The sequence below is a fragment of the Athene noctua genome, chromosome 14 (genome assembly GCF_965140245.1).
Source record: "Athene noctua chromosome 14, bAthNoc1.hap1.1, whole genome shotgun sequence".
Classification (NCBI taxonomy): domain Eukaryota; kingdom Metazoa; phylum Chordata; class Aves; order Strigiformes; family Strigidae; genus Athene; species Athene noctua.
In genome coordinates, this window is record NC_134050.1 from 14560249 (window position 1) to 14586759 (window position 26511).

The 26511-nt window shown below is 38.6% G+C and overlaps 1 protein-coding gene across 4 annotated transcripts in view; it reads right to left on the reverse strand.

The window, feature by feature from the left end:
* Nucleotides 1–11938: 11938 nt before the first annotated feature.
* The window catches only part of SOX6 (SRY-box transcription factor 6), a 380340-nt gene continuing 365767 nt past the window's right edge, over nucleotides 11939–26511 (reverse strand). For all 4 annotated transcript variants that reach the window (XM_074918734.1, XM_074918733.1, XM_074918732.1 and 1 more), the window contains one exon: nucleotides 11939–18851. In XM_074918734.1, the coding sequence (XP_074774835.1) occupies nucleotides 18548–18851 (304 nt within the window). In that variant the 3' untranslated portion in view covers nucleotides 11939–18547. The remainder of the gene's footprint in view (nucleotides 18852–26511) is intronic.

Consider the following 26511-nt stretch of genomic DNA (forward strand, 5'->3'; position numbering starts at 1 on the left):
AGAAGTCACAATAGATCTTCCTGTAAAAAAATGTGTCATATTCAATGGATATAAAACAAGTCAGTTAATGATTTTGTGTTATTATAGCAAGGTCCCCTGCTGACAGGATTCAAAATGAACAGAAGCTCACCAGAACAGAGTACTCAATACTTTACTCCCTCCATCCTTTTTTTTTTTTTCTTTTTTTTTTTTTTTCCTTAAGTACTGGAAACACAAGTCCCTTTTTTAAACAACCATCTAGAGACTACTTTCCCTTACCTTCCTCTACCTTATTCTGGTTTTCTCAAATGTTCCATGTACACTCCCAGCTAGCTGACTTGACATAGTCCATGCAACGTAAAGGTGGAGAGAGGAAGTAACAGAAGGGAGGTATGAGGAGAGGGGAAAACCAGAATAGACACACCAAGGAAAAGGAAAGTCCTGGAGGTGCGAGAGAGGAGCAAGACACTGGAGCTCAGCATTACTGTCAGGAGAGACATGCAGGGTATGAGAGGTTAGCAGGGATGGAGAGAGAGCTTGAGGACAGGAAAAGGTTAGAAACAAAAATTTTTAAAAATGGGAGTGGAAACAACAGTATGAATAATACAGTGGGAGGGTGCAATAACACAGTAAATGACTTATTCAGAGCAGAGCTAGGATCCATCTCACTGAGCCACAAAGCACAACAACATCATTTTAATACGCTGAGTACCTCATCTCAGAGAGGTAACTGGAGACAAGCTCCACAACCACGTCCCTGCTTCCTTGAGAACAGCTTTTCAGGGAGAGAGCAAACCATATGACACACCGTGCTGCTTCTACACCAGAGCAATGTAGAGAAAAAAAAAAAAAAAGATGACTTGCATAGTCTGCTCTGTAACTGGCACTCAGGAAAGGCATTTTGCTTTAACAATGCAAATCAAGCAAAAAGTGAAAAATACACAACGGTCTATAAATCTGATGTTCTTTCTCACTGGTTTGCAAACATTCGTATATCCAAACACAGTATTATGCTTCAGGTTTACAGTAGAGTGATGACCTTGGAATAATACCTTTTTCTGTCTTTTGGTTTATATTAGGTACCATTTACTATCCTAAAATCTGCTTCAACTATCAAATTTGGTGTCATCTTTTCGATTCTCTCAAGGATGCTAGTTCACTACCTATAATCTATGGTGTAGTTCTGTAGCTACGCACGGGATGGCACTGTTAAAATTAGTCCTCACGCACCAAATCTCTCCTCCACTCTGACTCTTTGTAGGCAGCAGATTCAAGGCAAAGAGATGGTTTTATTCCCCACAATTGTATTTATCCACCACAAACTGACATCACTTATTTTTATGCCTGGTTACTCAGTTATATTTTTACTTTGTATCAAGCATGGAAAACCAGTGCCCATAAATGTATTAATGCTATGTTATGATTTTTGGAAGGTTTGGCAGCAGAGAGGAGAAGCAAGCGATTGGGTGCGGTATTACAATGTGCAATGCGGTATTTCATTCTCTCTAGAGATCTGTAATTTTATGCATGTTGAAAAAAAAGTTAAGGGAACTTAATGTACAGAACATAAGGAACCAATTTTCTTCCTTAAGGAGAAAAAAAAAACCCAACAAAACCAACAAACAAAAAAACACCTTTGGGCTGTAAGCATTAAAAACATCAATCCAAATGGAAACATTCAGCAAACCAGAGTGGGGAATGGAGAGGGTAGGCAGAGTTAAGAAATAACCATTAATTTTTGTCTGCCTCCTCCTTTGCAGCCACATCTCTCTTAAGCATCACTCAATTCATTAGCGCTCTATAATTGTATGTCAACGTAACCATAAATTCTATATATGGGCAACAGCAGACGGAAACTCCCTTGTACCACGCTGACTAACTCAGAATAGAGGAAATCACAAAAGTTTTTTGTTGTTGTCATATAAATGCATAGACAGAACAAGGTCCAAAAAACCAGATAAAGTACAGTTAGAGTCCACCTAAAGCTAGGTCACAGAAAAGCAGGCTTTCTTCAGATTTCTGCTATTACACCCTTGCCAAAAATCCCCTTCTGATCTCTAATCAAGCAGTCAGCTCAACCATATGCAGGGTAGCAAGAGTGACCTATACTGTCATGTAGAAAACAACATGGTATTGTACAGCGCAGCACTGTTCTGTGTCCCAACATAGAAGCATGGCTCCAGAAATAGCATATACCTGTAGGTGATATTTAAGAAGAAAACCCACACACATGCTTTCAAGATTATTTAGTACAACATACACATTGTGTAGATTGTAGTCTGGAACCGCGTATCGTATAATACAGTGCCAGACAGGCTTCTCAGCACTTATATTCAAAACCAAGTACGAGACAGCACATCCTTGATGCCAGTGCCTTTTTTGGCCAGCAGAAAGGGGTACAGAACTCAGTGTTGTAGAAAATGGTTATTAACATCTTTCTATTGACAGCAGGGGGCTGGAAATGTGTATTTTTAAGGTACATCTTTGCCCAGTCTTGTATAAGACCCAATGGTAACTGCAGCCCTCTTCTCCACTTATTTCTCAACTTATGAAACCTTCACATTATACTTGAGAAACAGACTAATCATATACTGCTGTAGATGCCACTAGCATAAAATAGCACCACCACATCAATAATATGTCCTTCCAGATAACTGGGTAAGCTCTCAGTTGCCTTCTAGGCAGGAAGAAGTTCCACACCCAGAAAAATTCCCTTGAGAAGTCATCAGAGATCTTTGAGAGATACTGATTTGGCACAAGACATGGTAAGGAGGGCATAATTATCTCAAGCATCCAATGGATTCACAGCACACAAACCAAAATGGACAAGCTGAGGTAACCTCAAAGGTTCCCAGCATTGTTTTCTACAGACTGTCACCCATCCTTGAATCTTCTCTATCCTATTTTTTTTTAATGGATGGTTCAACACAAGGAGCCAGGAAAACAGTCCCCCCTCATGGCATTGGCAGAAGGAAATCCAGCTATCTTGCCCCATGGAGTCCTGTCATAACTCACAGAGACCAAAAGAGATGGAAAAGAAATGGCTGGAGGATGCTCTGCAATAGCAAACTGACTTCACAAAACATCCAGTTGGTTAGGATCAGCAATAGTTCCCCTTCAGGAATTCTATTGAATTCTACCTCAGGTCTCACAGGGATTTTAGCATGGCTGGAATTAGTGGCCTGGGCCTTAGTTTCTAGCCATGAAAGAGAGCTCCATCAGCAATTGCTGGAAGTTGGACAAAAGAGTGCAAACCACTTCTTGAAAGTATTTACAACTCACATGAACAAAACAAATTATTTTTCCAACTAGCATTACATGCATAATTTTTAAGCTCATAAACCAAAAGAAAGGAAATTTTCAAAGGCCATTAGTCACCAAACTCCACCCATCACTGGCCTTTGTGCTGGAAAAATCTCTGCATAATATCAAAGACAAATTTCCCCTGCATTTGATTATGAGTTGTGTTGAACTTTACCACCACAACACATAGTGGTAGCAGTACTATTGCCTTCACATTTGAAATCAGAGGAGCATTTCTTTGGATAAACTCAGTTTCAAATTACTTTGAAATGCTTCAAGACTTTGAAGAAACCCTACTTTCACATGTATTTCTAATAAGTAAAGAGTAATAAAGGCAACAGATGTCATTATGCTCTATTGTGAAGAAAGCAGAATAAAACAATCCAATAAACCAATTTACTGAGGTAAAGAACTCTAATAACCAGATGGACAGAATATTAAGAGCACCAGCTTAAACTACTTCTTTCTTTGTATAGACATACCTAACAAACTGACCAAACTCAGAACAGGGAGCTCACCTAGGACAGGGCAGGTTTCAGAAACAGCAGTGCAATGTTTTCTAGTTTTGCAGATGTAAACCCTCCTTCCACAAGAGCAAAAAGCAGAGTCCTCCCTCTACCTCTTTTATAGAAGACAGGTGTAACACCTTCTTAACACATTTGTGAGAGACCCTGACATGGATCTGTGCAGTCTTCCTAAACAGATTTGAGACACCTCTGGCAATATTTCAGTTCCCCAGGTGTTTTCTTCTGCACTCACATCCACCTGGGCAGCACATAGATTGAGGGCATTTTCTCCTTCCTAAAAAGCTCTCTGTCAGTGTAATAGGGCAAGGACAGCTTGAGCTCACCTGTACTTTAACATACTAGGTCTGTAGTGCCATCCCAATACCAAGAAGCAAACCCTAGTAATGGCAAGATAAAGTCAAGGACTGTGCTGCTTGCAATCGATGCTGATGGAAGCTTTGCCATTCTTCATTGTTTGAAAACTGTGCTGGTACTTGGGCCCTGCTTTACACACGTCCTGCCTTGGATTTACTATGGCAGCTGGCTTTGGTGAAGCCAAGGTGCAAGCCACTCCCAAGCCACTGGTGGTGCAGCTACCTTGTTCACTCATCATTCACTAACTTCCCAGTTAGATTTCTCATAATGAAAATGTAACACTGGAAGAGAGGCAAGAATAATTAACACACACACACACCACCACCACCACCACCCCCCCCCCGAGAATTCCCATCTTTGCTGTAATGTGAGGGGGAGCCCTGCTAAACCAAAGTTTAACAGGGTGGGAAGGCAGAAGCAGCAACAGTTCTCATTCTAATACATCTCTAGCAGTCACTGATTAGCTAGCATGTTTATCTTTAAAGAAACTATAGAAGAAATCACAGACAAAAATGACATTTTATGAAAAAAAAAAAAGAGAATAAGTTTCCATTTTGATATTCTGTCACATTTCACTGTAGTGTGCATCACCAATTCACTATTGATAGACAATTTACCAGATTCTTTTGCAATATAGAAAGTATCAGGCTTAAGGTGACTCTCTGAAGTCATCAAGGAGCCCTAGACCTCTGTGTACAGCAGTTATGTTCTCTGTGAAAGGAAGCACAAACATTCAAGCTAAGGAAAGCCACTCCCAAAGTTGAGAATTAAAAGTGTTTCTTATTCATTTTCCAAAAAACATCAAGCATCTTAAGGCTAGGATTTTCAAAGGGGCCTAGAAGAATTAGGTACTTCTAGACCTATTGCATTTCAGTGGAATTTAAATACCTTTAAGTCTGCCCTGAAAGAGATTTAAGGCAGGATTTTTTTTCCTTTTAATTTTGCATTCTCAAGCTTGGTGCCTTATTTTCAGCGGGCACCGTGAGATACAACACAGACCCCCTGGTCAAAGCCTTCCAGGGCACTAGAAATTTACCACTCTGGTGGCTGTTGTGGGACTAGAATTTCTCTTAGCAATTTTTCAATTTTGTTTTTCAGTCATTCATACTGTAAATTATTGTCTTCTTTCTTGCATTGGGAAGAAAAAAAGCAAGCATAAGAAGAATGCATCATTCAGAAATACAAGCAGATTAAATTCCTGATTAACATGAGGTAAAAATCCCAACATCCATTAGCCTAACAAGAACCCCATTTGCAGTTTAAAAAAAACAAACAAACAAACAAAAGTGTGAGAAATTACGCATCTGTTCCCACCAACAGCAGTAAAAGCTAGGAACAGGCTTGCACCCAGATAGCTACATTTTGGGTGCCAATATTACATTAATTACATTAAAAATGGAAAAGTAGAAGCCCTTCTGACTTCTTCATTTAGCTCATAACCACTTTTTTCCTATTTTTTCTAGAAAATGAGTGTTTTTCCATTTAAAATGTGAGAGCCACTCCGTAGTTACAAGTGGTACTTTTTGACTTTCTTAATACAACCCTGTGGCTACAATTAACACAACGGATAAATAGCAGATCAAATTAAGGTCTGATCCTGTTTTGCTTATAGGTGCAATCCTTGCAATAAATTACAGGTTAAGCTGTCGGAGGTAAATGAGGAGAGATGGAAAGCATGATCTATGATGCCTGAATTTTAAGTGTTCAGACATTAAAAGCAAATGTGTGAGAGAAGATAAGCAAATATCAGGATAGAAAATTTCAAAATTTTAAGATGCTTTGGTGACTGCTGTAAGATTCCAAATATAGCTGAGATGCATGGTTTGCACAATGCTTTAAGAAAAGGTAGCAAATTTTGTATTTCTCTATATGAGCTATTTAATGCTTACTTTTATTCTTCTCATGGGAATAACATTTTCAAAAGCAAAAAAGAACCATGTTTTCTTCTCATTATTTCAGAGTGTTTTAGGTTCATTTCAGAACTTCATTGTCTTTGAAGTTTAGGGAATAAGGGAAGGCAGACTGTTTCCATGCGTGGTCTTATTGTGGAAATCCACTATTTCATCCCCTTAAAAAAAATGAATAAATAACTGAATCAGTCTGAAGTCCTTCACAACCTGCAATTCTTACTGGCATCTTAAGACTGCATACTGTCTGATCTATTTTCTTTGCAATTCAGTCACAAACTCCTTGCAGTATAAAAATTAAAATATTGTAAAAGAAGTGCGTACTATCTTTAGTCTAAGGATTTTTAGGAAGGGATTAAATCAAGAAAGGTATCTTTATGAATCACTGTTTGAGGCATGTGACATCTAATACAAATCTTAAGCTGGTATCTGGAAAATATTGGGCACTTACTGCCAAGCACTGAACCAACCGTCCTCTTCCTGCGACACGAGCACGTACTCAGAACTTCAAAGCAGCAACCTGTTATCTGAAAAAAAAAAAGAGTAACCAGATAATCTGATTCACTGTCCTTCATACCATGAGGCGTTGACCAAACAATTTATTTTTGTAACTCCACTCTTGCTTTCATGACACAAATTATCCAATGACAATGCTAGGGAGCTCGTCCACAGCCTCAGCCTTTCCCAGCCACCCCATTTGGTAGGGTGCCTACCAAAGTTGACTCAGTTAATTAGACTTTTTTTTTTTTTTTTTTTTGTTTTAATTAAGCTCCAGAGAACACCGTGAAGAAAACATAAGAACATGCTTTAAAACGTGAGAACTTTCTGACTTTCGCTTCTTCTGCTGTGAGGCCAGCACAAATGATGGGCCCTCCCATCCTCCAGCAACCGACCGGGCAGGTTTAGCCCCTCACACCGGGAGTCTGTGCCGGCTGGACGCGCTGCGGCCCTCCGCATCAGCTCGGAGCCCAAGAGCAGCCACCTGGGGGGGAGCACAGGCTGCAGCGCCAACAGCCTCTGGGTCCCACTGACGGTGGGCAGAGACTTTTAAAACAAATTCCTCACCAGACTGAAGTAGGAAAAAACGGAACCTGGGTCAAAATTTAAGTTGTAAGGTGAGACATCAGGGTTTTTCTGACTGTTCATAGCTTGTGACTACTGAATTACACCCGGGGGAAAACCTCAGCTTTCCACGCGCATCCCGAGGCCCCTCGGGTTCCAGCAGCGCCGTGGGGGTCACGACGCTCTGTCCGCGCTCCTCCCAGCCCGCCCCGCGGCCACAACGCCGCCTCCGCGGGCGGCCGCCCGCCGCTCCGCCATACCCGCAGCCGGTGCCAGCGCGGCAGCGATGGCTGCGCCCGCTACCGGCTCCCCCTGAGGGCGGGCGGCGCGGCGCCCCGCCGGCTCGGGGCCGGGAGCGCGGGCGCTGCCCTCAGCCCGCCGCGCCCGGGGGGAAGCGGCGACGGCGAGCGCCGCGCTGGGCGCGGAGGGGCGGGGGCGGGCCCGGGCGGGGCGGCCCGGGAGGCTGGAGCGCGGCGGGGCCGGGCGCGGCGGCGGGCGGCAGCGCGGGGAGCGGCGGCCTCCGCTCCGCGGGCCCGAGAGCGCGGCGGGAGCGGCCGGAGCTGCTGCGCGGCCTCGGCGCCCGGGCGGCCCCAGCCTTCCCGGCCGGGCGGCCTGACAGTTCCTCTGCTCCTCTCGGGATTTTTTAATTGCAGCGGTCCGCCTTAAATAACCGATAAACTGCAAATACAGCAAATGATCATTAAACAACTTGTCACACGGTAAAAGAGCCATTAATCTTTTGTAAACTATTACCCGCGTGTACGTATGTATACGTGTATGCATGGGAGAAGTGAAGCCATGCCGTTCTTAGCACGGATTACTGCACCTCAGTGAAACTGCATAACGTGTCTATTCATACCCGTTTTCCTTGAAATAAGCCCCTTTTTACTTAAAATAATCTAAAACTGCTGGGATAGCCGGTGCTTCCCTCCTGTAGCTAAAATTAAGGCGGTGTCTAGGGGGATTTTGCAGGCTCTGTCCACAGGAGATGCTCTATAGATAAAACCATATACACCAAGTATCCCCAACTTTTTCTTTGAACCCATATTACACTTGTCAAAACTAGAAGAGTTTGCTAGTTCCTACAGCCACACTCCTCAAAATAGGTAGTTTGTACTAAGGGTTTCTTCCAAAAGCTCATTTTACCTGTGTGATCTCTCAACATGGGGCAAAAGACTTGCATTTCTTTTGAGGTAGATGAGTTTCAAGAGATTTCTTTTTCCCTCTCCAGTACTCGCCCTTTGGTTTTCCAGCACCTGCAGCCTAGTGGTATTAGCTGTCTTGCATCAAGTGTGGATTTCCTGATGTTTGAACAAAAGAGATTTCATTGGGACTGAGTAATTTCATCATTAAAATCGATAATCTCCAGATTTTCTGAATTGTCTGTTAAATTTTAACCAGATCCTGCAAAAAAATGGAGGTTAGCATCCTAAATATTTTAATAATCTGATGTGTCTGGCAATTCAGTTATACATAGACTGAGTCCCTCATTTTCTTCCATTAGAAAGAATAAATTGGGCTGTGGCAAAACTCCTTATCACGCCCTTCATTGAAAGATCAGGCTGCAAATTTCATTGCCGATTTGCCCTCAATGACTTCATCAACCAAAATACTACACCGTGTTCCAGACTAGGAAAGGACTGTACCCATTAGCAGCCTGCCACAGTGACTGTAGATGCTGAGGGATATGAGAATGAGCCGCAGGTGATGGCAGGCTCAAGATGCCCTTGTTAGCTACTATCTCCTCTTGCCACTGTTGGACAAAAAACCACCAGGCTAGTTGGATCAGTAATCTAACCCAGGAGGACAGTTACTGTGTTTTCAATTTTGCGGATTATTTGTGACTAGTTAGTTGTGAACATACAGTAGCTATAAAGATATTATTAGCCATCATGGAGTCTTGGTGGCAGAGATACCTTTCCACTTGCTGAAAGGTCTTGCAGGCTAGGGACCTGCTGAAGGGCTGTAGATCATAGCAAAATATTTATATTTCCTGATTTCCAAATATAACGCTGTGTGGCCTGACTTAAAAAGGAGCTTAGTCATGTGTCTAAAGTGTGAGATACCTCATTCATAAAATTAAAGCTGGATGTGAAAGTAACGCAAGTCAAGAGGTTTTGTACTTCACATTTACAGGTTTTAAGCTTACATCCCATTTTTGAAACCTAATTTAAAATGATTAGTTGGTGTCTTCGCACGTCCTGCTAGTAGCTAATTAACCAGAAGAGTGGCAAAAAATACCCAAAAAATCAATATGCATTTTTTTTGTCATTTCATTATTTGAGAAGAATTATTTAAAGCTCCAATAATTACCTTTTTTCTTACCAAGTGATCCTTTGCTGATGAGCTACAACAGCAACCAGACCTCTAAGGAGGTTTTAATACAAGTAAAGAAGCTTTTAAAGTCTGTGGTGTCAAAGTAAATTAAAGTGTCCCTAAGTAGTTCTTAATACAACGCCACAGTGATTTCTACAGGGCAATTATGTTCTACTGTGTCAATCATCCAATAGGCATTAATATAAAGCAGAACAGCTCTGAAGAAATTTGTTATGGACTGTCATGTCAAGAACCCAAATGCTAACCTGCAATGGCCTTGATATTATTAGAACTACTAAGGGTCAGATTCCAATTAATCCGCAGATTTAACAGTCCTCCACTGTAGTGGGTCTTGATACAATTAAGAAATAATAGATGACAGGAAGGATACTTCCTGGCAGTTAATGACCAATGGCAGTAGTTGAAGGCCCTTAACCCAACTGGTCATTAACCGCTCAGAGACACAACCTGGAGCTCATATTTTCTATTGTAAACTATATATTAAAGAAATAAATCAACTACTATTTTTCTCCCCTTCCTGCCTAACAGACAACCCCCGCCACCCCCATCCCGTTTAAGCTGCTGCTGTTGGGCTACTGTGGTAGCAATTAATTGCCAGAGGAAACTCCTGGTGCAAGTAACCCGTGGGGAGACAGACCATCACACTGAACCTGGTAATCCTGAAAACCCCTAACTGCAGTGAGTCCTGAGGGCTGCCAGGGAACCTGCAGCTGGTGAGCAGTTTGCGTTCTGAGACTGCATTTCAGTGCTCAGCCAGAGGGAAGGAGAACGGACCCAGGCAGCAAGAGCACCTCAAGTCTCTTCTTGGTTGTGCTCTGTCACTCACAATTTGGTGCTGTCCTCCAGGGAAGGAAACTGGATGGTGCCTGTGCATGGCCATTCATCTGTCCTGGCCACGATAGTCTTCTGGGCTGCAGGAACACCGTGCGTGTTGCTCTGTGGCCCCCGACACACTGCCTTCTCCAGAAGATTGTTGTGTGTGAGGGACAGCACCCTGTCCTGCATGGTAATTTGTGCATATTTTTTTTAGATTGACATCTAGAGGTGTCATAAAAACGTTTTGTCTCTTACTGCTGCAGGAAGCAGTGACTTTTTGTATGCCATTCCTCAGCTTGCTTTTTGCTGTACCTGTCTAACAACCCAACTGACACCATCAGTGTTTCCCACATTACTGATCATTATTCACAGCCACAGATTCCAGCAAGAAAAGGAGACAAATCATGTGGTAAGGGGGTGTGTGTGTGGGGGGGAAACAGAGAAAAAGCTAAAATTTGGATGGCATAAGCTGTCTTTAGTGGAGCAATATGAAAATACAGCAGCAGAGCATTGGACCCTATTTCGGATGTACCGTATGAAAGTAAAATTCAGGCCCAATGACATGGTGCTTCTTCTCCAGGTGCCTTTGATTTAGAAGTTTAAGCTGGACTGACTGTGATCTAATGCCTAATTCTGTTTTTCAAATTTAGTGTGGCCATTGCCACATTTTTGTAGAACTGTTTCAGATTCAAGCAGTAGAAACAGTGTTTTTGCTGCCTTCTCCTGAAGACCACTTTAATGTTACAATTTGACTAACTAGTGGATCGCTTACCAGAAACCAAAGCTTAAACTGCACAAGTCAATATTTATGTATTTATCCATTATAGCATGTTGGTCAGCAACTTCATTACCTCCGTTTTTGACCCTGAAGTATTTCATCGCATAGATTCAAAATGCAGTATGTCATTTTCAATACTTTCATGTGTGATGCTTTCTCAAGGGAAGTAAGGATTCTTTCCCACTTAGATGTTTCAGGGTGGTTTGTGTAATAACTGAAACTAGACTGAAATCTGATGTAATGCACAATCAAAATGTTCTGTTACATTTCTGTACACTCCAATGTAATTTATTCTTTTCCTATGAGAACCATGACTAATTACTAAGTCAAAAGCCAATCATAATACACAAATGGCAGCAGTATACAGGCATGGCAATATGGCAACTACAGGGTTTTTTGTTGTCAACTTCGGTTAGTTTGTTTAATGTTATATGCAGCAGAAAAGGGGAAGGCAAAGAAAGAAGAAACACAAGAACCGTTTTGTCTTATTTCTACCCAATAAAAATCCTGAGATTATGTTGCTACTGACAGCACTTCCTGCTTACAAAATTGACGGTACTCAGTGAATATTATCAAATTAGGTTGGTTATCATGCATGTCTTTTACAGCATATGGTGTTAATGGATTTCAGAGGCTGATAAATGGCTCTGTAGAAAGGAAAGGCATAGGGAAAACCTAAGAGCTGGAAGATTCAGTTGCTGAACAGGCCTAGTTGCATTTTCCTGCCCATCAGTTCATCATGATCAATCTTTAATGCTAACTTCAAAGGAATAATAAGGGATGCATAGAAGAAGTCACACACACATCTCATAAAACAAAATTTATCTTTAATTTGTAAGTGTCAACAGCAGTACAAAAGATGGAGTGATGGTGAATAGATTAAGGGTAGAGAGGACAGTCTTGAGGTAAATGAGCATAAATAGGCAGTCTTATAGACACTCCCCTGAGGGGTCTAAACCCCTATCATGGCATATACTGTATCACCCAAGGATGACATGTTTAACATATCAGGAAAGCACCTTGTGCAAAAAAAAAAAAAAAAAAAAAAAAAAATTAAAAAAAAATCCCTCCCCCCCCGAAACATGTAGGTAAGGTGCCAATGTACACCAGAACATACTGTATATGGACAGTGTCTTTCAATTTTGTCTTTTCCATTAATAACTGAGGCAGAGGAGGAGAAGACTCTTAAAAGTACCACTGAAAGATTATTTAATATTTAATTTACCTCACGTCAATACTGCACAACAAAATCCAAGAAGTCTGTTTATGCAATGAAGCAGAGCTAAGAATAACTATTCTCTTTTTTTAAATTGAGAACAGATTTATTTTTTTTCTCAGTATCCTTAGCAAACTTTTTTCTTTCATTTTTTTACTGTATCAAGAGGAGAGTGTGAGATGTGATGGCAACCTTTAAGTTCATTTAAAAACTTTACACTGGACTGTACAAGATTTTTTTGATAAACTATTTACATTTTCAGACTTTAAAACATATTCAAAGCAGCAATAGACACTAGTTTTTCCTCTAAACGCCCAAATAATTACCGGCCATGGGCCCAGGTAGGTACCTGCATTGTATATAGAATTTCTACAAAGAAAACCTGCCCATTAAGTTAGCCAGTGGGTGTCCAACAAAGCAGCCCTCGCCATTAAGAGCTGCACCCACAGTGTTGCTATAGGAATCAAAGCATAGTACCTTGACAAGAGAGTCTCAGTTGTCCCAACAGCTCTACACAAACTTTACAATTTGAAACAGCAGCTAGCATGTCAGTCCAGCATGTCAGTGAATTGTGCTGATTAAATTAACATAGAGTACAATCTCACAATATACATCACAAACAAATTACAATGTCAGGAAATAAGAGTTACAGTAAGATAAGTTATGTAGTAACAGCTTATAAGCTTGTCTTAATGTAATAAAAAAATTTTTACATGGGAAATACAATAATGAATGAACATAAATGCTAAGCATTCTAGTCTGCTACAAGCTGAAGAAGGGTACAAGAAAAAAAAAAACAACATTGCTTTCTAGAAAGCAAAACACAAATGACAAAGGAAGACAAACGGAGAATGCACACTAGCAGGTCTGCAATGTGCAGCATACAAACAGTTAAATATTTGCACATTCCCCATACTCCAAGAGCACCAAGGACCTCACTTGTGGTTTTTAGAAAGCGGAAATTACAAAGCAAGCCATGTCACTAAGTTGCTTTATAGCTTTCATATTGCCATAAATACCAATTTGATAAGTTTTCCTTTAGCCCGGTTCACCCCACCCCACCCCCTTTTTACCCAGCGTGTGAAATCTCAGAATACTTCTTTGTCACCATTTCCAACAAATCTGGTAGTTAAAAAAGGGAGATGGATTAAAATGAAATATATTTGCATATACATTTTTTTTTTTCCTTCTGTAGCAGGACATTACAGTATATCAAAAATGTAGTTTGATCTGAGAAAAATCACAGATATTAATGGGTTCTATAAAAAAAAGGTTTGGGGGAAGCTTATTTAAAGGAAAGAGAGTGTTTTGTAAAAGATCAAATGAGGTCATATAGTATTATTCTTTTAAAAGAACATGCTTAAGTGCCAACTTGAATCTTAAAAAAGCATGCAAAACACCAAGGGTCCAAGCCCATTCATTAACTTCTCATAAAAACATGAAGAACTCTATCATACATTCTGCTGGCTGCGTCTCCAGTGCAGCTGTTCGCACTGTGGCCCTGGCTCAGCAAAGTTTGCCTCGCTTAACGCCAATGCTTTACTGGTCCTCATGACCGCCATGGAAGTACTAACGTGCTTAATATTAAGCAGGTAGGCAAGTGTTTTGCTGGGGGGGGAATGGGGGTGTTAATCTTGTAGTATGTTTTGCTAGGAAATGATTTTGAAATGCCACGCCTTTGATATGACCAAAAAACAAAACCAGAAAGCCGACCCAGAGGGAGGACTATGTTTTAGATTGCTTTGGGAGATGGTTGTGTTTGTACTCAAAGCAGGAACTGCCCACAGCTGACTGCTGTACTCTTTGCACAGGGTATTTTATTTAATGTGACTAATGCTGCTGTTTGTTGTGCATTCCCATCCCGGAGCAATCCCATCTTTTGCCCTCCCCCTGCCTCATGCTGCACCTGAGTACACTGATTTAGGAGCTCGTTGTGATCCCATGTATTCTCAGCAGGCGGTTTCACAAGCTAAATGGTGATGCCCAAACATACAGGCAGACCAGAACTGGGCCACTTCATCAGAGTCATTTCTCCATGTAAACCTGAACCCTGGAAAGCAGTTCTGTTTCCATTAAGACTTTTATCTTCCATTTTTATGAAATATGAAGTGAAATATTCTAGCTGGTACCAGACTGTTTGGGGAGTGTTCTTTTGAAAATAAGTATTTTATAATTTTCCAAAAAGAAAATATATTGTATCTGTTAATTAAATAAACTGTCTGTTCACAGAGAAAATAGTATTACTATATTTGTGCATTACCTGAATGGAGTTGTTATTTTGTTCAGTCAGAGTTATTAAGGGGGGCTCAAACACAATGCTTAAAAAGCAATTCCACAAGTCCTCTTTGTGTATTGTGTGAACTATTTCCCCTGGTATTAGAGCCTAATATGACAATAACATGATTTAATGAATGTAGAAAATAAAGATTTGGTATTATGAAGTCTTGACTGCATTGCAAGGGCCATCTTAGTCACAATAATCTTTCCAGGGATATGCTTTTGACTTCCAAATGCCATGCTTGTTAAGAAGCAAAATATCTCATCAGTTTTACTTGGATTCAGAAGACTGTTTCCTATCAAATGTATCAGAAATTTGGTATGCTTAATGTATCAACTTTCTAAAAAAGAAGAAAGTATTCTGTGTTTGTGGAATATGCCATTAAAAATCAGTGAGAGCACAAGTGAGGCATCTTGCTGTCCCAGCTACAGGTCCACAATACTGCGCTCACACTGCGGGTGTAAATTCAGCATCTACATGAGGTACAGTGACTTGTCAGCATTTAATATGGACCAACATACACTGATATAGAACAAAAGTAAATACATAACTTATACTTCACTAAGTATCCATGAACAAAAAATAAAATTCTATTTCCTATGTTATATTTACACAATTTAAAAAAATTCTAAAATGAGATGGTAAATTCATCAAAAACTTTGTTTTGAGCTCCGATTAATAAAGTAAAAGTGTTGGTTTTTATCCTTATGATTGTCCTTTCTTGATTTCTACTGACTTTTTAGAGCCAATGACGGCTAATAAATAGAATAAAATGCTCATATGCACAATTCCAATTCAAATATGTTCTTCCCACTCCCCCAGCCAATAAATGCAGTTTTTACCAGCTGGTGATTCCTGAACAGCCAGTCATTTTCAAGAATGTGGCTTTAACATACAGAGAGCATCAGCATTGAGGCAGGGCTGGAGCTAAAACAAAGTGTTCATACATACATGTATTTTGCATAAATAAATGAAATAACAAGACATAAAAATGACTCAAATCCGGCAACTGTGAGGCAGGCCCACACGAGTCGAAACAGATGACTTTTGTTCATGTAGTTTTCGTACAACAGTTTCACATTAGTCAGAAGTGATAAAAAATACCATTTATATCCAGTGCTTATAACACTTACGAAACAACATCTGTGAGTGTGTGTTTTTTTGTACTACAAGCAAAATCAAGTTTCAGTCCTAAAGAACAGTCCTTTGTTCTCCACAAGCCTGCAGAATATTATTTTGGCATGGTCATAAAATTTTAAAAAAATTAACCAACTAATCTAAATGTTTGCCTTTGTGCAAAAAAATAATTACATAAAATACAATGCTAGCAATACAGCATTCTACCTATGCAACAAAACCAGAAAAAAAAAGAGAGCAAGAGAGAAAGAAAGTGACATGGGGGGAGGGAGAGATACTTCTAAGTGGAGAGTTATGTAAGACATTAATAAATAGTCATTTTTTTAGGAAACAATGGTATCCTCCCCCCAATCTGAGCTGAATGTATTAAAACCAGTTCAAATTCCCAAGCAATTATAAGAACAAAAACCACTTTCTATTAGTACCTTAGCCAGCTTAAAGAGGGCGCTCACCAGCTAACGACACAGCATATGCCTTTAAAGTCTTGGCTAGACCAGTTTATTGCTTATTAGACATGGACTCAGAACACATTTAAATAAATATTAAAAATATAGCATTTTGTTCCAAATTACAAAATGGTCAGAGAAATTTGACCATTGTGTTTCTATGCCATTATCTTTATAAATTGTCCTGTAAATTGAACAATCTTCTTTGTCTTGGGGGTCTGTTCTCGCACATTTAAATGTAATTCCTACAGTGGTAACAATGGCTATCTCTGCTCAACTAGGTAGGTATTGGTGTGGCCATGAGTAAAATGACTGCTCCCGATAGAGCATCTTGTCATTGCACCTCATGAATTTCTGCAAGATAGGATGGTAGCACGAGAATAGCCAGCATTAACACTATACTTCTTTCATTGTCTGGGCCCTAAAGAAAGCCCGTTCAGCTCTGTGGGAAGATTCCCACAGACTTCGAGAGGAGCTGCTCTAGGCCCACTCATGCCTCTCAGCCCGAGTCTGAATTTATCACCAATGTGCTGAACATAACCAATTCAAAATAAAAGCTGAGGGAGTTGAGGAGTTTCAGCACATGTTTTCATCAGGCCCATTGGATCTGCATATATATACAGTGATGTATTTGTGAACAGGAGTGGAGTGTGAGGGGAAAAAAATAAAGGCAATTTCTTCTCTGTTGCTGAAATTTAATAAATTCACAATCTTTGAATATCTCTTTCTTGTATGTTTCCCAGAATTTTCTCTAGCAATTGCATTGTTTCTAGTAGTAATACAAATAAAAATTTTAGTTTCTATAGCACCTTACATCCAGAGATCCCAAAACACTTGAGAAGCACTCATCAAGATCTGGCTTACATTCCCACATGACTAATATTCAGTAAATATTTTTGATGCACCATTTTCCCAGCTTTGCATGTCAGATATTTGGGTAGCCTTCTCTCCCCCACTAGGAGTCTCACATATAAATCACTGCATAAATACTTAAGGTAGGAAACAGCTCCTTCAGGTGACACCAGGAACATGATTTATGGAGCCACGATTCACTGTAGGATTCTATGGGCCCTAAAAATACATCATGGTGGACTCTACATGCAGTTTGGATTTTACATCTGCCTTTGCTGTCTTATAGAGGTTTATAACTATAAACACAATTTTTTAGGAATATTTGTACTGTATGTACATATAAAAGTACTCACTTTATTTTGCATTACATATAGCAGAGTGTTTCCAAGTGTTCCTTGAACATACAGTATTACAGGAACAGCTGAATTTCTCATTCATAAATGTCATGCTCATTTTAGTAGCAGGTGCACTTTTATTTTTATATACCTGTGTAATTTAGGGGAAGAGAAAGAAGGGGTTCTTTAAAATATCAATAAGGAATTGTAAGTGTAATGCCACCAACAGTACTTTTAATAATAAATATTAAGTATTTGGACCCTTGACATTCTGGAATGAATAAATTATTTAAGAGAAAATGTGTTAAGACTGAATGCAAGGGTTAAAAGCAAAGGGGTAGAGAATGTAATCAGAGGTGGCCTCACACTGCTAAGACAGGCCCGTCCATAGCTGGTGATCACTCTTTTGTGCTTACTTAAAATTTCACACTAATGGCACATCAAGAGGCAAAAGCAATTGGGCACATGCACTATGGCAACCATGTTCACTACTTAAGAATATCCTGTCTCCAGATTCCTGAGTACTTTACCATATTCTGGAAAAAATTAGGTTTTATATATAATTTTTTTAAGATGCCAAAGGATTGTCTAAGACTTTACAGTGTCTCCTTTAAGACTTTTTTTTTAAATGTTAAGATTCAAAAGTTATGAAAAGTTTGGCACATCAGAAGTTCAGCTATACATATGGAAAAAATGGAATTCAGAGACTGTTTTTCAAAGACGAGCTATGATGCACAGATGTGCACACTTGCGGACTTGTTCTGTTTCACAATATGAAATCTGCAGGTTTTTTTTTTCTAAAATAATCCAGAATAAAAACACATTCACAACCTGTAGGCTGGCACAGCATACCTGAGTGAGAATGTATAACCCCCATCTAAAACAGTAACTTAAACCTTTATCAGCATCCAAACGGAAAAAGACAAAAGGTAAGACTTGTAAGACAGCTATTGATTCATATAAGTTTTCAAGTCCTGATGTCTGATATTTAATATATGTCTTCATCTAAATTAAAAAACAAAACAAAACAAAAACAAAAAACCCAAGTTCATGAAAAATTAGGGAAACAATCTGTCTCACACGTTAAGAAACATTTAAGACCATTCTGCTGATGTAACTGTAGGAGCCACACATGCATGCAGGCTCTTTAAGAACTTTTGTTCAAAAAAAACCCAAAAAAACCCAAATGAGTCTGAGTACTTTAATTCTGTGAACACTCCTCAGTTGGCACTGACTGCCTCATGGGCTTCATTTTCACTACTATAGTCTGATTTGGGATCATCCTCATAGTCCTCGTACATTTCTATTTCATCCTCTCCATTTATCATTTCATTTCCAGCAAGGCTTCCGCTGTCCGTCTTCATACCATAAGTGCTCTGAATGACGGGGATGCTGGGCTCAGGGCTGGCAGAGGTGCTCGAGCAATCGGATGTCATCTGAGGTGATGGCGTGGTAGTCGCCATGGTAATAGCACCAGGATAGACAACCCCCGTTCCTGTGGTGATTGGAATTTGAGGCTGTTGTCTGGAAGGAAAAACAAGAGGGGAATGTGATTTCCTGCGTTCAGAGAAGAAGACACCTTCTGCAAGTTCAAATGAAAGAAAAGCGAGTGGTATCCTAGAAAGGCTGCATGCATCCCTCTGGGGTTCACAGTATGGTCCCATAGGGTATTGGTTCATCTTAGCTCCCCATTAAGGACAACTGGAGAATAAACTGCTTAGTAGCTACCAGGTGTTGATTCTTTTATCTATTTTATGTGCTCATTTAAACCACACTGTCTAGCACTTGGACAGAGATCATCAAAAGGCGTCAGGCACCTGTGTGATGCCTCACTGCTACTGTGGACATCACGTATCCAAAATCTAAATCCTCCAAACTCCTGATAAGAGCTTCGGTTTGTGAGGGGACCTCAAGATTACCTCTAAGTACCTAAAATGGCAGACACATAACTGAGTAACATCGTCTAACTCTAAGTATGTAAATTACTATTTAAGTGCTAGGTAGACTCCTACGTCACTTAGAAATACCTTTGATATTTTATCGCTGGCTTTTGATTTTTATTTAAATCCACAATTGGAATGCCATTTGTTCTTCAGGATTTAATGTATAAGACTGACTTTTTGAAGCAAAGTACTTAAAAAGAACAAATGTTCTTTTTTAGTATGGTAACAGTCAGTCTACAGAAATTAAGACTTCCTCCTGAGGACCCAATGTCAGATCTGATTTATTTTGACAATGCAAATACATGGGAAGTCTCAATTAAGGCTGCACTACCTCTACTTTTGACACATCTTACCACCCTCTGATATCTAACCGTGCACTGTGTAATGTTGTCTTTTTCATGTGTGTGTGATTTTAAGCATACTGGAGCAATAGCACACTTCAACTAAAATAAGCTTATTTCACTGCTAGTCAAGAAATTCAACACAAGCTTTACTGTAAGCATGTGCATAGTTGTACTAAGTGACGCAATGTCTCTTCTTATCATGACATATACACATTCAAATGCTTTGCTGCGTAAATGTCAGGTTGCTGAACCCATTCCATGGTCAAGCCCTTATTGACTAGAAATTAATTAAATCTACTTCTTACATTTGGCTTAATTAACTAATAACTTACTTTCTATATTAAAATACTCGAACAAATATTCTCATATTATTTCTGGATCATTACCTTGAATAAAGGTAAGAGAAAAAGAACGGATATAACTTGTCTGAAGGAAGAGAATCTCCATCGTACTTTAGATGTGACACTGAACGAATATACTCCATTATCAGAAATACTTAAGTGCCCTGGAAGATGCTGGTTTAGTATTGACTAGTTATTGAACATACGTGCCTATTTGCATAATCTATTCAAAGAATTGTATATTTTAGTGTATTCTCAACCTTCTTAAGAGCAATATTGACCAAGTATTAGAGAACTATTATATAATTTTAACAGGAGAAACAGTGTCAGGTGCGTTTGAATAATCTAACGAATCTATAACTTCTTGACCACTGTGTTATTCTATGCTAAAATTCCAAAGAACATTCCACAAACCAGTCTCTTGCAAATCCTTAATCATTGGCTAAGTCAATACACAAAATAATGTAAAGCTTATTTACAAAATCCTGGATATTGAGTCTTAATTGTTCATCGATCAATCTCTAATTTTGGTAAATATCACACTACAGAGTTACTGGGAAACCAAAGTCCTTCACGTTTGTGAACCAATACAGACAGTCAAATCATAAGCACTCCATGTAAGATAATATTGAAATAGCATGTAGTACTGTCATTGCTGGTACTGCTAGCCTGATTCTTAAAGCTTCTGCACAGCTTGAGAAATTCAAACATCTGTTGTATAAGTATGGTACACCTGGCTAGCAGTGAGCAAAAACATCACAGTAATTCATTTGACACAGTCATTATACTCCTGTTTGCAAATGATGATTTGCAGATGATTTACAAACAGCTAGGGATTTTTCACTAAATTTTCACTTTTTAAACGGTCTGATAAATGTTCTGTGAAAACAATTTTCAGCCAAAGTATTTGTTTGCAAGTGATTTTATGCAAACATCTTTCAATACTTTATCCATAAAATTGAACACCTACCTCACATGGGAACATTTCTGTTTTAGGATTGCATGTTGTTGGGAGTATAAATTATTACTGTTAAACCCCATATGTATCTCCTCCACAACTTTTAGACACAGAAAATGTTCACAGTAATGACAGTTTCCACAAAGCAAAGGAAAAAGAAACCCACACATGGTCACAGCAAAATTCTACATAGCTGTCACCAGGCCATACACACTTAATTATCTCTAATCTGCCCATCTAACAACTGCTGGTACTAATATTTTTTTCTGATATTTCTTAGACTAAATAAATTCATAAAACTAAGGATACCACATCGTTCATCAAAGATCACCATAATATTAATGCCAAAAGACATTTTGAGGAAAGTTGTTTTTACAATGCTTCTAATAAGAGTTGTAGAATACACTCAGAGAATGACTGGGTGCAAGCTGCTCTTTTGTTATAGATGACACTAAGGATCAGAACTCTAATAACCACCCCTAGCCCTTCCCCCCAAAAAGATTGCATTTTTTTAGAAGCAAATTGCCTTTTTATAAGCAACAAGAAAAAAAAAATTATCTGTTTAGGACAGGACTGTGAGGTGTCTTGGTAAAATGATGGTTGTCAGTGTTAAGCCCTGAAGGACAGACAATGCTAAGAATCAGATATTCTTTCAAATGCTTGTCAAGTCAGCAAAACTCTTTTGCATATCCACATTTCAAAGGTACCGGTTATATCTGTCCAGTTACCACCCATTTCAAAGCAAAAAGGGAGCAGATCATCTAAGCATAATGAAGCAGAATTTACAGAGATACCTTTCACTTGAGAATGCACCAAATGCATGGCAAACTACAGAATGAATCTAGCTGGTAAAGAACTTGATCAGTGTAACAAGAATGTTAAAGGCTTACTGAATTTGCCATTCATAAATGCAGTTCTTTTTTACATGTTAAATAAAAATCAGGCATGGTGTGCCTGCCTGCTGTTGGGTGGGTAATAACTGTGAGCTTTAAATTACCTGTATCTCACTGTGGGACTGTAAACATGGGGTGACTGTACCACCTAAATGGGAAGTGTCTCAAATTGCTACTCATTTGCTAGCAAAAATTTGCTAGCACTTAAACATGGGCACCCACACACCCTCAGTAAATGGGCACCTACCTCTCACTTGAGCCCTGTTATTATTTAGAGCTAATCAGGTTGTCACCGTAAATTCTGCTCAAGTTGCTGCATTACTTCCCAGAAAGCCTTATTTTAAGATATCACAAACTATATGGATGGCATATGTTACTGGAGATGAGTGTTATCATTTTCTAAGTAATTCAATTTTATAGGATGGGGAAGGGGGAAGAAATCAGAGCATTTATTTAAATTCCAACTGCTCTCCCTGAAAGGAAGAGTTGGAGTTTCTAACCTATGACTCTGACCATTATGTTTTATTCGTAGTTCTTAAAGGCATTCATGTTAATGGTATTTTTTACAACATTATATTCCACATGTTTAATCCTTGTATCAAGCTAGAGTTTTGCCTATCATAGGACCTTGGAGTGAGGAGATAAAAACATACTTTACTGCAAGCTACACGTTACAATTCAGCTCAGTTGCACATGGTTAAAGCAAGGATGTTTTCTGCCTGGTTAAGTTTTCCAGAACCCAACATTAATCTTCCTTTCTCTTCCGATCTGCAAGGAAGGGTGATGCATGGCTACGTAGCCTGGCTTCAAATCATTCCATTGTCTCCACCATCTCCTCTTTGCCAAAGAAATCCTTATGTGGCCAATTACTACAGGTCGCTTGCCTCTCTGCTCTGCCAGCATTGCTAACATGTCTGCCTGATCTGGGGCCAAAGATTTGGCCCCAAATAGTTAGGCAAATATGAAAAAGGAGGTAACATCCTAGACCAGTTGACCTGCTCGCAAGTCTGTGGCATTAATTTTCTTAGGATTTTCCAGGAGAACGTTCCACTTTTGACTTTTGCAAAACTAGCTAAACATTTAAATTGGCAAATTACCATTGTTTTCTGATCCCTTCCCAGCTCTTTTCTGACAGCTCTTTAAATGACTGAAGCAAAATCAATTGCATAAGGAAAATGCTCATATGCTACACACCCCTGAAACTTACATTCCCATAAGGAATGAAATAACAGTAAATCTCACAAAAGCACCCATTGTGTACTTACTTTAAGTTCAAGCTACAGGAGTATAATATTACAGCCTTATTCAAAACCATAGTCTAGCAACATTCAGACTGTGTGTGTACAGTAGTTATAAACACTATAAAGGCTTTATTCTAACATCTTACACTGGTAAAACACCAAAAAAAAAGGTTACTGCTTACATCATTTTGCAGAGAAATGTGTATATCATATACTTGTATTTAGAGTGTATTAGACTGTAAAAATGACTGAGAATTGAATTATTTCTGTAAGACAAGGCAACAAAAGACAGACTTAACTTAAAATGTCTGAATTTATGGTTTATATATGATCCATTTGTTAGCTCACATTTATTTATGCATTACCAAAAAAAAGTACTATTAAAGATAAGTTGTAAATCACTAGAAGTCGGTTCAGGGATTAACTTATGCTGAAGTTATCATTCACAACTTCTCATTAATAATTTTACTACTAAAAATAACTCAATTATTTTAAAGACATAGCTGGCTTCAGATTCAGCTTCCACTAGATTAAAACCAGAAAATTTTTAATATACTCTGCATTAAACATGAATTATCTCTGTATATTATCTGCCTCATTTGGAACAAAATTCATTGACGTAGGGATGCAATAGAAGGCCTACGCACATTTTAAGTTTCACTCTGTTGTGTGGACTTGCCAGTTCCTAGAGTTTTGTGCTGGTCTATTACATATATAATATTTATCTCAAAACATGAATTTCCTGCCCAATTTATTCCAAGAACTCTTCACTCTCATTCAATTCTTTGGAAGCTTTTCCTCAGAAAATCAGACCAGAACCTAGTCATCCATTAGCTCATTTCTCTATTTTATTTTAAAGCCTGTCTAGTTCATATATTGAGATTCTCTAAATTACTTTTGTGCATTTTACCAATGTTTATCAAAGAATGTGGCTCACTGAAGTAAGTAGTATGAGATTTTTGTACCTTGAAAGTTCAAGCAGTGTAGAACTCTTCCTGTGTTTGTGGTGGGATGTGTTTTAGCTGAACACATGGTAGGCAGGAGAATACCAAACACAATACAAAAGAACATAATTTTTCTTGCTCTTTATACTTTCCTCTAGCCACCAGTTTTGAAGGTCTTTCTTTCTCTTGACACATCTCCTATTTATCTTTTTATTCTGTGATGATAAATTTTTGCCATTTTGGTATACCCATTCCCAAATTTATTATGATCTTTAAAAAAAAAAAAAAAAAAAGAAAGAAAAAACAGCAGGACTTCAAGCAGTATGAAGCGCTTGATACATTTCATTTGAGTCTATTTTGTACTTTTGTTCTCTATCTTACACTGAAATATTTACTGTAAACTTACGAGTATATTCAATCCTAAAACCCACATTTGTCTCCTGTTTCATTCTGAAAAGGAAACTGCATCTCAAGTCTCACATCTACAGTTCTGAAGGATGGTTTATGCTGTTTGTTCCATCAAAGAGTGGAAAAATGATGGGTGTACAAGGTCAGTTAGGGAAACTGTTCCAGCTGATGCTTTATGTGATATTTATGTTAAACACAAGGAAAAGTAAGTTTAAGAAGTTCATGGGCTCAATTACTATGTTTCACTTAATTGTAATCTGATTTGTATGAAGTGTTGCTTTTTATTACTCAGTAAACTATTCTGCTGAAATAACTTATGCCGTGTTCTGTTCTATATTTCAGTTCAAAAAAGCTGTCCTGTCTGGTGTTTACACCTTTTTTTTGCTTGGTCTCTTCCAATAATTTTGTTTTAATTTTTTCTTTAGGGAAAAAGGGAATTTGGGGCAACAGTGGGAAGTCACAAAAAAGCATGAAGTAATTTTTCTAAACCACAGCCTGTGTTTCCTCAGTATCAAAATTTGTATTCATATTGAACTGCAACATAGATCTCATTTCACCTTTATTGAACACATCCATTAGACTTCAAGCCCCCTTTTTCATCACTTACATAACTAAAAGTTGTTGTTTCCAGTAAAGTCCACTGTATCATTATATAAGTCCACAAAGGTAATTTATGCTTACTTTAAAACTTCTTCAACATAGATAGAGTATGGTGAAGTGAACAGCATAAATATGAATTAGAACTAATGCTTTCAAGAAAATAATGGTATTCTTGTGGTCTTTGTGATCATACTGTTCGATATATGAGAAAGATCTTACATTTAGGTTGTGCCAGCAGTTTAATTTTGATTAGTTTTCATTAGGGTTTTTTTGTTTTTTAAATTCACAACATCATTCTTTAAGTAGGCACTTTTGGAAGTTTCTTAAATCCGTCTTCCATATTCACCTCCATATTTAGCCACCACTTCCAATGTATAAAATGCTACTGCTTAATACTGGTTTGAATTAGCAAACAATTCTCAAATTGTTCAGACTGCTGTTTTGGCATTTCTTTTGCATTTCTTGTCTAGATGTCATTTGGTCTGTCAATCTGCTTTGGAAGACATAAGCTAGAGTTTCATTCCCTCAATCTGAATATAATTTGTGATGTGCTTTATAAATTCAGATTTCTATTTAGAGTTCTATGTACAGTTTTGATGGAAGCCTATTAGTAAACAATTTCCCTTAGAGTGAAGAATAAAAAACAATGACAAAACTATAGACTGGAAGGCTATTTCAAGATATCAAAACCACTTCTATTTACTGATTGAAGAAAGAGCCCACATTGTTGCAGGCTGTACCACAAAATAATTGACTGCAACAGGAGTTCTGCATCCCAAGCCAAAAATGAGGGCACATAATCAACGTCAAGGTCAATTATCTGGTAGTGAAGTACCCAACAAAAGGAGACTATTGTGATTAGAGAAATAAGCAGAACATTGTGAATTTGGAAAGGCTGGCACTGGAGATAGCTTTTAGACTCTTTGTAAACCACCAGAAACATTGTGTTAGAGCATTGAGCATCACAGATTAATTCATAAAAAAAAACAGGAGAGAGAAATCAGTTATGGTGCAGTTGTTTCACTGGAGTTTTGTTATCTTTAGCCTGTAGATCTTTCAAAGTGCTGCTTTCTCTGCTGAAGGCTAGAGGAAATACTGTTAAAAAATACACAATGTTTTTAAAACTGTGCCAGGATCTTTTTGAGCCATATATTCTCAGATAGAAATCTACCCAGTCTATCTATCTACTACTTGAAAGCCTCTTCCTAAAACATTTTTTTAAAAATATTTTTTCCACAGTTTTATATATAACAAAAATCCTAAATAGCCTCATGCTATGATATCATTCATTCATGTGTGTTCCTAACGTAACTGCTGTTACCCCTTTCCCTTTTCATTTTTCCCCCTTCTCCTGACTCCTTATTCTACATGGGAATAATCTTTTGTGGTTTTCTCTTTGTTCTTGCCTTAATTTAGGAAATTATCCTGGACTCATTATTAACCCAGAATGGATAAACTTTGTAATAATTCACAAAAGACATGATTCAAATATTTCAGGCTAATGGGAAACAA